Below are 11,933 nucleotides of genomic sequence, written 5' to 3'. Positions count from 1 at the left end.
TTGTCCATTGTTTTTTAACATGAGTCAAGTTCACTGCTTTATAATATGGTCATTTCTAATAAGTAGTTATCAACGGTTATCGACAATGAATGAATGGTATAGACTTGTCTGCTTGAATTTCTCATGTCCAAGTATCTTCTATCCAGAAACAGACATTTCAAGGCAATAAGTTTATTCACCAGCTTTCTACAGGAGTGTGGCCAAGGGAAGGCTGGGAAGTTCACTTTTAATTAAGCCTTTAGTTTGTTATTCAGGCAACAAATTTTAATTGTTTTCTCTTTCTTGGTCTCACGTCTGAGAATAAATCTGATTAACATCACTCTTTTCTAATTTTTAAAAATATCTTTGGCTTCAGTGGAGGTGATCATCTTTTTTATAAGGTCACTTGTGTCCGTATAAACTCTGAAAAGAGAAGCCATATTACTGTAACACCACTTCCCGTTTTATTTAGGTTTCCGTTCCATAATCCACCGTCTTTAACTGTCTTCTTCCGCAAGTGTCAATGATTGCTTTAACATTCAATGCCTGTGTATATTCTCATGCTGTGGTTGTTAGTGTGGGGTTAATTGACTAATTTCAAGTCAGAACATAGTTCTTAACAGTGCTTTGGATTTACTTTTAGTTTTTTTTCTCAAGCCTCCCTAGTTTTATTTATTTATTTATTTATTTATCTATTTATTTATTGATTGATTTATTTATATTTTCCTTTTTAGATACAGTTTGAGCTAAAAGGTTGTAACAAGAGGTACCCATGCTTCAAAGCAGGTAAGTCTGTTTTCTATCATTTTTTAAATTCATTTATTTATTTTACATTTAAAACTAGATTTGTGAAGTTAAACTAGTAAACTTCAATGAAGTGAGCACAGACAAATGGGGATTTAGGACATGAAATTTAGTCTTTCAGTGTCTAAAAACCAATGTTATTTTAATTATCTTTTCTCAGGACTCTATTTTGAAAGACCTGCCTGAGTAAAGAGATAGAGCTTGAAATCGTATATGTTTTGGAGCGACAATTGACTTGAAAAGAAGTGTGTGTCTCTGTTAATTCATGGCTGAGACTGCTGTAGTCAAGTTAATTTTTTGCTGCTCGCATGTCCATCTCAGATATTATACAGGTATATACTATTATAGCTTTGTTTAGAACCACCCTAGTCCAACAGGACCACAGAGGACAGTTGTGCTCAGTAAGAGCATATAGAATTAAGACTTTACAGGAAAATCCAAGCTAGTGTTGAAGTTGATTTTTTGCTGGAAGGAGCATATCAGCAGCTTTTAATCACATCATGACATTTAGAGCACGGGATTCTCTAAATGCTTATAAAACTGAAACGTAATGTGATTGAATCTATTTTTAAAGGTGCCTCCTGGAACCCTAAAACCTTTATTAACCAAATCTGCAATCTGTAAACTGAGGTGAGGTGTGGGTGTATGAGAGTGTCTGTAACTGTTTACTGATGTGAGTGTGTTGGTGACTGGATGAGTGTATGAAACGGTCTACATTTGTGGGTGACTGGGTGTGAGTGTGTATCTGTCCATAGTAGTGAATGTGTGAGTAGCTAGGTGAGTGTGTAACGTCGTGTGCAGGGTGTGTTCCAGCCAGGTAACAGTCCCTCTGTGACCCTAATCAGGATGAGTACTTACAGATGATGAATGAATAAATGAACATTGAGGTGAAATGCAGTTTGAATTCAGAATGCAGTGAATGATGTAAAATTAAATTATTCTGAAAACAGCATAAACCCCATATGACCAGAATTTTAACAAACACATTGTTTATGAAGGTAATCACTGATAATGTTTTTTTTTTTTTATATATATATATATAAAGTGCAGCTCATATAAGACGAGGAATCTCACTGCTGTGTCTTCCCTGAATGAATGGGTCCCCCACAAAGGGGGTCCATGTTAAAGTAGGTTTAGGACAGTATCTCTGACACATCCAATGACTGACTACTCCTTTAAGGCAAATAAAATTTAAGTTATAAATAGGAAAACAGGAACAATATGCAGATAAACACTTCCAGCTCAGTGGAGTGTGAAAAAAGATTTCAATCTGTCACTTGGTTGGTTCCTGTCACGTGACTAGGGTGGTGTCCTCAAAGTTGTTATTTCAAGTTCCTTTGGTTATGGAACATGGTTGCAACAGTTATTTGATTTAAAGCCGTAGTGAATTAGTTCACAGGGTTTTAAAAATACCTGCTAAAGGTGAATGTTGTGGAGCATTAAGGTACGATGTCAGTCAATTAATATACATCTGAGGGTATATTACTTTTATGTGTACCTTTTTAAATGTACAGTACTTCTGAACTAATCATGTACATCTAAAATAATGAATTTCCAAGTAACCTTTGAGTTACTATTCGAGTCTCAGAACTGGGGGTTAAAGTTGGTTCTCAGGATAGATTTGATGTGCAGTCCATGCCAGAGCAAGCTGCCACAGTTTTTCTTTTCAGAGGAAAGCAGTGGGGAGGATGGAGACTAAGTATGGCAGTAGTATTTTTGGTAAGTTATTGTTATAAATAATTACTTATCGCTGTAAAATACAGCTGAGTGTTCATTTAAAATATATGATATTTTATATTTTTCTAATCATTTTAATAGGCAAAATAATGTGTCATATACTTTTTTATTTATTTGGTAGATGCTTTTAGAAACAGTGATTTACGGGTAAGGCAAGTACGGTCCAATGGTATGACAAGAATATTCACATTGCAATACATACTGTGTGTTATAATTGAATTTCCCCTGGGGATCAATAAAATATCTATCTATCTATCTATCTATCTATCTATCTATCTATCTATCTAATGATCATGTATTAAATATTCATATTAGGTGTACCAATAGGTTTTAATGAGATTTATGTATGACGTATAAATGTTATAAAAATTCAAACATTCTCTCACACATTCTACATTTTATAGTAACTTTTACATGTAGTATTGCAATGACAATAGTCATTTAATTCAACAAAAAATGACCTAAAATTATTAATTCATTTGTAAACACCAGACTTTATCATTTGTATTTTACATTTTTGAGGATGTTTGCTATTTGAATTACAGTTATATGTCACACACACACACACACTATTTGTAAACATAATATAATGAATTTATTATCCAGCTTTGCTACTCTCTGGATATTATTATGAAGAATTTCTTTGAATTGTTGATATAAACCCTCAGAGGTAACTGTACTGTGCAAATCTGGGTTAATCTACCATTGTGGTCACCAACAAGTTGCATTTACATATACTTAAAGGACACAGTCATTGAGTCCTTGTGTTTTCTGTGCTTCACTGTGAGCTAAAGGTTTATTCTATTTTTACCTTTAGGCTGGTTTCGGCAGAAATTTGGAAAATCAAGAAATGAGTCCATTCTGTATTGTGGAAGTAAGAACACTGAGGACAGTGGGTCTTCTTCCAGAGGGAATTCATCCAGCCTGAACTGTTCCTGTGACACTAGTACACTTTCAGACTGTGCCACATCTTCTCAAAATAAGCCTCCGCCCTGCCCCAGTTTCTCCCAGGGCTCCTCTCGGCTCCTCTCCGTTCTGAAGGATCCATTCCGCTGGACCTTCATGTATGATGTGTGTGTGTGCCACTGTGAAGAGAACATTTCCCAGGCCTATGCTTTGGTATCTTTCCTGGAGTCTCCTTCTAGAGGACTTCGCTGTTACCTGCAAACACGTGACTGTCCAGTGGGTGGCGCTGTATCCACGGAAGTGTGTAAAGCTATTGAGTCCAGCCACTGCTGGGTCCTGCTGATAAGTCCCAACTTCCTGCGAGATGACTGGTGCTTGTACCAGATGCATCAGGTCATATGTGAAGGGCCCATGTCACAGAGGATCATCCCTGCTGTCTTGGACATGCACATTTCACAGATTCCACATGAACTGCGCTTCTTCTACACTGTGGACCTGAGCAAGAATCATGAGAAAGGCTACGTTCAGGTCTACAGGACAGTGCTGCAGTGTAAGTGGCTGTAAAAACATAGAGGGTCCAGTTTGCACAGGCTTTTATGCCAATTGTGGGTATAAATTGGATGAAAGAAGCAATATTTTATTCATGGAACTGCTATACCAGCATAAATCAGCAGTTTATGGGCTTGGAGTGTGGAACGCATTAATGTGCATTTAAGGGAGGGGAGTGCAACTATTACACAACAGACTGAACACACTCGGATCAGTTTACTGAAGGTTGTGCAACACGCAATGGGCAGTTCCTCAAACATGTAGCATGTAAATTCTTAAAGGGGATGTATTCTTCCTCTTCTTCATGAGGGAACACATTTCTGGGTCTTAATGAAACATCTGTGACATGCTTTGTACAAAAATCTTCTCAGCGTCCCGTCTTAACATCGCTGTTCAGGATGGCCGCTTTCAGCACCTGTTCCTTTAAATGACAATGAGCCGCTCACAGTTCACCCTTACCTGAGCGCACAGGAACGAGAAATGAGCAGCAAAAGCTCTGGATTTTAGCCATTTTCACTCGGTTCTCTTTCTGTAAAAATATATTAAATCGTGAAATATATTAAATTAATTACATAAGTTAAATAAATATATTGTGTGATTTGTTCACGTAACTCATTCCGTGAACTTCTGAGAATTACTATTTCTGTATTTTTGTATATTCTAGGTATATATGTATATTCTAGGGCTGTCAAGTGATTAAAAAAATTAACAGTTTACCATGATTAATCCCATTATCACTTTTTAATAATTACATGCTTTTAATAATGTATAATTAAAAGTAAGAAAAAAAAGAATTAAAGTTAGACCATTCATTTATTATCTGTAACCACTTATCCAGTTCAGGGTCATGGTGGGTTCGGAGCCTACCCGGAATCATTGGGCTGAAGGCAGGAATACACCCTGGAGGGGGTGCCAGTCCTTCACAGGGCAATATGTATACACACACACACACACACCTACAGACACTTTTGAGTTACCAATCCAACTACCAATGTGTGGGGTTTTTGTGGACTGTGGGAGGAAACAGGAGCGCCCAGAGGAAACCCACACAGACACGGGGAGAACACACCAAACTCCTCACAGTCAGACCTGGAGCGGGACCTGAACCCACAACCTCCAGGTCCCTGGAGCTGTGTGACTGCAACACTACCTGCTGTGCCACTGTGCTGCCCAGTGTTAGATCAATACTATGTAATTATATTTATATTAGTAGTTTATTCATTCATTCATTGTCTATAATCGCTTATGCAGGTGGGTCCAGAGCTTACCCAGAATCACTGGGTGCAAGGCAGGAACACACCCTGGAGGGGGCGCCAGTCCACTCACACATTAAAATCACAACAATAAAGTTAAAATGCTAATGCCTCCTTGTATTTTGGGAGGGAGATAAATATATAGCATGATGTGTGTGTGTGTGTGTGTTATTTAGGATCTTATCTGAAAACAACAGTAGCGACACTGTGTTTACATGGATAAATAAAACCGTTAACAAGTAATCAGACTTCACAAAGTAATCAGAAAAAAAAATCAGTTATGAAAGGAAGTTATGGCTAAATTTGGTAAAATGCTTCATTCATGTTTAAAATATTAACATGTTAAATTCCCATGTTCATTACCACATTACTATAAACAGCACTAATATTCTGAAAATATGTGAAAGTGTTTATGGGCGTTTTATATCATCTTACAGGTTTGGTTCAGTATTTCTCTGTTTACATATTTTAATGTAATAAAAGTCTCGGGTTAGGGTTAGGGAAAGTGCTGTGCTTGTGTGAGAGAGCTTGAGCAAGATCTGTGGCATTTTTGTGCACTAACATTATTCCTCTGTGTTTCAGACCTGAAGGACAGCGCTGTTCGCCTCTCAAAAAACAGCACAGAAGGTCATGCAGAAACCAGCATCACGTGGGAACCTTCTGAAACCTCTATATGTCTGTCCTGACAGAACATGTGCTGATCTAAGACTGTTTCACTTCCTCTATTCCCCTCATGTTTTTTTATCATCTTTGTGACAACTTAACTACACTAAGGCGCACCCTCCGGTGGGACACTAAGCAACATTTAGATTAAAAAAATACAATGACTTTTAATAAAATGTATAAAATAAAATGTATGTCCATTTTCACCTGCTTTTAAATGAAAAACACAAAGATGAAAAATGCTTTACTTTCACTTTCACTTACAAATCTCATTGTGTTTTTACGTCTGGAGCCTGTTCTAAAATAATTTAGACCAGAAATGTTGTCACATGCTCCAGAAACCTCTTTGTAATCTGGGGGAAACTTTCCAAGTATAAAATCCTCCTCTGGGAAAGGCCTGGTCCTATATGTGAAAGGAGGGACTGAGCCTGGACACTTGGTCCAGTGGGTTTAGTGCAGTGAGTGGTTGCAGGGATTGTGCGCATTTCACAGCACATTATATCATCAAAATATTCAATGACTGTAAGGAAAAAAACTGTCTCGGTCCAGTATATGAGTCTCTCTCTCTCTCTCTCTCTCTCTCTCTCTCTCTCTCTGCTCATGTCAGAGGCATCAGGAGGTTTTTTAGACAACGGACAGAACTCCAAACAGTAAAACACATGAAACAAAATGAGGATATTGCTCTGTTCCTGCTCTATAGGTGGATAGTTTTGAATTATTTTTGCTAGACATTAATTGTAGAAGTTCCCTTTACTCTTAAAAAAACCTTTCTTGGCCTGTTTAATACACCATTGATGAGAATTTCAGAATTTCCACGCATTCAGTCCTCATGGAATCATGGAGTGTTAGTAAGAATACAGAGTTGTAGCCTGACACGAGTATTAAGGGAATTAGTAATGAATTAATACTAAAGCATTCAGGACATTCAATATGTTGATGTGTTTATTCTTAATGGGGTGGAGACCACACTCGGAGTGGACAACTTTTCACATGTGTCCTGCGGATATAGGAACACACCCAAATAAAACAAAGGCAGGAAAATAAGGTACATGGTGGTTTGCAAACTCCAGTGCATTGCAGTAAAGGGCACATTATGTAAATGACATAATCTCCCATCTTCTCCATAAGGGAACACAGTTTTAATGAATCTTCTATGATCTGCTTTGTTCAAAGCCCCACAGCAACGTTCTCCCAGCAAATACCTGCATGTGATGTCAGAAACGGAGCAGAATCAAAACGGCTTGTTTCATCCCTTATTTCAGCCCTCAGAAACGGACTGTTCAGAATGATAAATATGATTATGAAATAAGTAAATAAGTAATTGCATGCTTCAACAAATAGCTGCATGGTGTAATAATGTGTATCACTGAGATAATCTCACATAGGCAAAAAAAAGCCTAGATATTTATTATATATTTACCAGACACATTAGGTGTATTTGCACAAAATATCGGCATTGCCGATACCAGCCCGAATTTTACCCAGTATCTGATCGGAAAGGAAATCGGTGGTATCGAACATCAGTAGCGCAGAGGACCAGGACGCTGAATATCTCTAGCGGTCTGGTTTGCGCATGCGCACTACGCTAAGCTAAGCAAAACTCTGCGACATAAAGGCAAAGCTGACCACGGGTGATAGAGAGGCGGTGAGAGGACGGTTTAACAACCGCTGCTGAAGGAGTGGCCGCTGCAGTCAGTTCGGTTTTTTCTCGGATGTGTCCAGGAGCTTACAGGCGGAGAAGGAGCAGCCAGACGACCCCCGCCTTGAGTCAGGACCCCTCTCTCGGTGAGTAAGTGAAGTCAGGAAAAACATCCTCGACTTACCGTTACATGACTTTACAGTCCATTTCACACAAGGCAGGGGGAGGCAGCGCTTGTAGAGTGGAGTGGCAGTTAAACTTGTTAAAATGTTGTTTCCGTTTTAACACGACCCCACCTTTCACAGTTTTAGTTACATTTCTCAAAATATGACGTACCAACAAACCTCCATTAACTTTTCCTTAACTCTTAATTAAGTCGTAAATGAGCTCTCTATTACTTCTTAGGTCTATACAGTTACTTGAGTATACATTAACTCTTAATTAACTACATAAACTACATTTAAACTCTCAATTTCTTCTTCATTAACTACATTTTCTCTCAGTTAATTACTCATTAACTATTCATTAACTCCTCATTTTTTCTTTCATTCATTGTCCGTAACAGCTTATCGTGTTCAGGGTCAAGGTGGGTCCAGACCCTACCCGGAATCAGCGGGCGCAGGTCCAGAACACACCCTGGAGGGGCGCCAGTCCTTCGCATGACGACACACACTGACACATTCACTCACACACACACAACCAGGGGCACTTTAAGTAGCCAATCCACCTACCAACATGTGTTTTGGACACAAGGAGAACACACAAGACTCCACACACATTAACTGGTTGAGTTTGTGAAATGCAATTACAAACATATATTTTTCATATCAGCTCTTTCTTATTTATTTGTTTGTTTGTTTGTTTCTGAGACTGATGCCATCAGTGCATTTCAGAAAAGAGACTTTAGCGCTAGGAGTATTTTTTCAAATAACCAGGTGATGGAGTTATGCTTGGTGCTTGGTTTTAACCGGTCCTTAAGAAAACCCTCATCTCATATGAGACAAGCTGAGGTTCGCTATTTTGTGTTTAAAATCATCAGTGAATAATCCATCCATCCATCCATTATCTGTAACCGCTTATCCAATTTAGGGTCGCGGGGGGTCCAGAGCCTACCTGGAATCATTGGGCGCAAGGCGGGAATACACCCTGGAGGGGACGCCAGTCCTTCACAGGGCAACACAGACACACACACACATTCACTCACACACTCACACCTACGGACACTTTCGAGTCGCCAATCCACCTGCAACGTGTGTTTTTGGACTGTGGGAGGAAACCGGAGCACCCGGAGGAAACCCACGCGGACATGGGGAGAACACACCAACTCCTCACAGACAGTCACCCGGAGCGGGAATCGAACCCACAACCTCCAGGCCCCTGGAGCTGTGTGACTGCGACACTACCTGCTGCGCCACCGTGCCGCCCCAGTGAATTTTATACTCTATCACACCCTGCATCACACCCTCAGAAAATTTAGGGAATTGAGAAATGTGTGTACAATGAAAGTCTGAGAGCCCAGACTGTTTAACAAACAGAAATGCTTCTGTTTTCTGTACCACTGTGCACAGTGGAAAGCATAGGTTTGCTGAGTTCAACAAACTTATAGATCTCTCATGTCAAGCTCATCAGAACTGAGGTGTTATAATACTGTAGAGTAATAAATTTTTATTCTGGCTTGTAATAAGTCATGTTGTAAAAAACAACAGTACAGGAGACACTGTTTTTATGTGTGTGGGTGTGTGTCTAATCTACTGTTATCTATAAACCCAATTTCCAGAAAAGCTGAGACACACCCAGGATGTAAATATCAAACGAATGCAAAAAACCTGAGTGCAAATAACTTAAACCCTATAGTCAACTGAAACCCTAAAAAGAAAATATTTAAAATTTTAAAACTGATCAATTTTATTCATTTCAGAAAAAAATATAATAATAACAATTGCATATAATAATGCAATATAATTATTATATATCATTATATAGTATTTGCTGATGATTGCTTGCTTTCAGAATTTCTTGGTGTGATGCCCTTGTTCTGATAAAATACTGATTACTGTGTACAATTCCAATTCTAATGAAGTTGGGATGTTGTGTAAAACATAAATAAAAACAGAATACAATGATATGCAAATTCTTTTCAACCTATATACAATTGAATACACTACTCACTCATTTTGAATTTGATGCCAGCAAAACTTCCAAATATGTTGGGACTGTGGACAAAAGATAAACGTTGGCAATACTCCAAAAAAATAAATTGAGTTGATTTGCAATAGGTCAGTGATATGAAAGAGCATTTGGCTCAGTCTTTTAGGAAAAAAGAGGTGTTCAAAAGACAGTCTCTGTTAAAGACTGCAACTATTCAGTTTCTCAACTTAAGCATAGTAAGATGCTTTGGTATTTCTTTATCAGCAATAAATAATATCATAAAAAGTTTGAGCGATTCTAAAGAAGTCTCTATATGTAAGGGATAAGGTCCAAAACCAGTAAAAGTTCCGTAGTGGAAATCACTGAATGGGCACAGAAATAGTTTAAAAAACACTGTCAGTGAACTTTGTTCATTGCTGCATCCAAGTTCATCACAAGTTAAAACTCTCAACCGCAAAGAAGAAACCAGATATAAACAGGATCCTTAAACCCCATCACCTTCTCTGGGCCAAAGCTTATTTAAGTTGGAGTGAGGAGATGAGGAAAAGAGTCCTGTGGCTGACAAATCCAAATTTTATATAGTTTTTTGGAAATCAAGGATGCTGCGTCCTCGGAGCTAAAGAGGAGAGGGACACAGTGGGATGGGGGGCATCAGTGCACATGGTATGGCTGACTTGCACATCTGTGAAGTTACACGATTTAAATCAACATTCAGACATCTTTGTCACGGAAGGCCTTGTTTATTTCAGTAAGAAAAGGCCAGTCGACTTTCTGCATGGGTTACAACAGCATGGCTCATTAGTGAAAGAGTCTGAGAGTTAAATTAGTCCAGACCTGTCACCCTCTGAAAACAACCGATTCATTATTAAATGGAAAACCCCATAATGGGATGTGGAGCATGTGAAATCTAACAAGAAATGTTAAAATGAGGAAGCAGTTCACTTTTAAAATTACAGTGAAAGTGGAGGTGTTGGCCACATAGTAACTCTCAACATTAAAAGGGGCATGTATTTTACTTAAACTAATAAAAATTCTTAGATTAAACATTTAAAACACATATATATAACATATATATAGGCGTTTGAATCATCATTGCATTCTATATTTATTTACATTTTGCACATTGTCTTGACTTTGATGGAAATGGTGTTTTTCTAGTAGCAAATCAAATAATAATCTTATTGCCTATCTGCAAGTCTACCTACCCACATACCTCATGACATGCCCGCACGCGCACAGTCTGCATGTGCGCATATGTACAGCCATTCACATGGTGCTTCACACCCATTGCACAAGAACGACATAGAAGTTTTCACAGATAACTCCAACAGCCAGCTCTTCTAAACAGAGAAAAAAGAAAGACAAGTAAAAAAATGCTGTGCTGCACTCTTATCTTCAACGCTGCCCCTCCAGCTGCATTCAGGTTGTTTACTTTCATGTATTTTTGAGGGAAAGCTTTGGAAAAAGGCCTGAAAGCACAAAGTGTTTTGGTTTTTTCAGTTATGTATTTTTATTAAGTAGCTTACATTCAGTTACAATTAAAGGAACGCTAGATGAGTTTTGGTATTGTTGTTCATGGGCGGTTTCTGCAGCCCATAGAAGCAAGGACAGAGGCTCTATTCTCCCTTTTATAGATCAGTGAACCATCACAAGGATTTTGAAGCTGAAATTGTAAGTTAAAAATACTACATAGTGTTGCTTTAATGTGTTTACAAAATTGCCTATTTCAGCTTTAAATATTTTTCAATAATTATCACATGCATATGTTATCAGTAATGCTGGCTAATTCAGTTAATGCAAGTTTAGATGCAATTACAAAGCCATGGGTATTAAGGTGGAGTAAATAAAACAAATAATACAAGCATATCATTTTTCAAAATACAAACTAGCTAGATGGGTAGATAGAGTGTTTTTCACAGGAGAAGTTACTGAACAGCTCCTAGTGCAAACAATGCATGTAATTCAAAGAAAAAATAATATTTTAAATAGTAATAAGAAAGATGGAGAACTATATGTTGAGGTGTGATATGAGTTTATTAAATGAAAAACAGGGTTCCTATTTCACTGGCTCACAATTTGATCACTTCTGCTTCCACTTGCAAAATAAAGGTTTAAAAAGATTTTAACCCCTTACAATCTCTTTACAATACTAGCAGAGATTATTACCGTAGTGATTTTTTTTTACAAATGTTCTATTCTCATAAGAAATTAGAAAAATAAGCACACTCATGATTTAACTTGGTTATTCAGAACGT

At 38.0% G+C, this 11,933-nt stretch overlaps 2 protein-coding genes across 3 annotated transcripts in view; both read left to right on the top strand.

Moving 5' to 3' along the window:
• Window positions 1-341: 341 nt before the first annotated feature.
• Window positions 342-6,049, top strand: tirap (toll-interleukin 1 receptor (TIR) domain containing adaptor protein). Its single transcript, XM_066685359.1, has 4 exons — window positions 342-765; window positions 2,454-2,502; window positions 3,338-3,976; window positions 5,811-6,049. Exons 2-4 carry the CDS (start codon window positions 2,472-2,474, stop codon window positions 5,912-5,914), a joined length of 774 nt encoding a protein of 257 aa, XP_066541456.1. The 5' UTR covers window positions 342-765; window positions 2,454-2,471; the 3' UTR covers window positions 5,915-6,049.
• Window positions 6,050-7,504: 1,455 nt separating this feature from the next.
• st3gal4 (ST3 beta-galactoside alpha-2,3-sialyltransferase 4) overlaps window positions 7,505-11,933 on the top strand; it is a 31,938-nt gene continuing 27,509 nt past the window's right edge. For both annotated transcript variants that reach the window (XM_066685219.1, XM_066685218.1), the window contains exon 1: window positions 7,505-7,676. The gene's annotated coding sequence lies outside the window, so the exon portion shown is untranslated. The remainder of the gene's footprint in view (window positions 7,677-11,933) is intronic.

This window comes from Hoplias malabaricus, chromosome 11 (genome assembly GCF_029633855.1).
Source record: "Hoplias malabaricus isolate fHopMal1 chromosome 11, fHopMal1.hap1, whole genome shotgun sequence".
In the NCBI taxonomy this organism is placed as follows: domain Eukaryota; kingdom Metazoa; phylum Chordata; class Actinopteri; order Characiformes; family Erythrinidae; genus Hoplias; species Hoplias malabaricus.
Note: the sequence above shows the minus strand (reverse complement) of the source record. Positions and strands in the feature narration are given on the sequence as shown.

Coding starts and splice junctions, on each gene's coding strand:
- tirap (XM_066685359.1), top strand. CDS start 2,472: ATGGAGACTAAGTATGGCAGTAGTATTTTTG. Junction 2,503..3,337: donor GTATGGCAGTAGTATTTTTG/GTAAGTTATTGT, acceptor TTTTACCTTTAG/GCTGGTTTCGGCAGAAATTT. Junction 3,977..5,810: donor CTACAGGACAGTGCTGCAGT/GTAAGTGGCTGT, acceptor TCTGTGTTTCAG/ACCTGAAGGACAGCGCTGTT.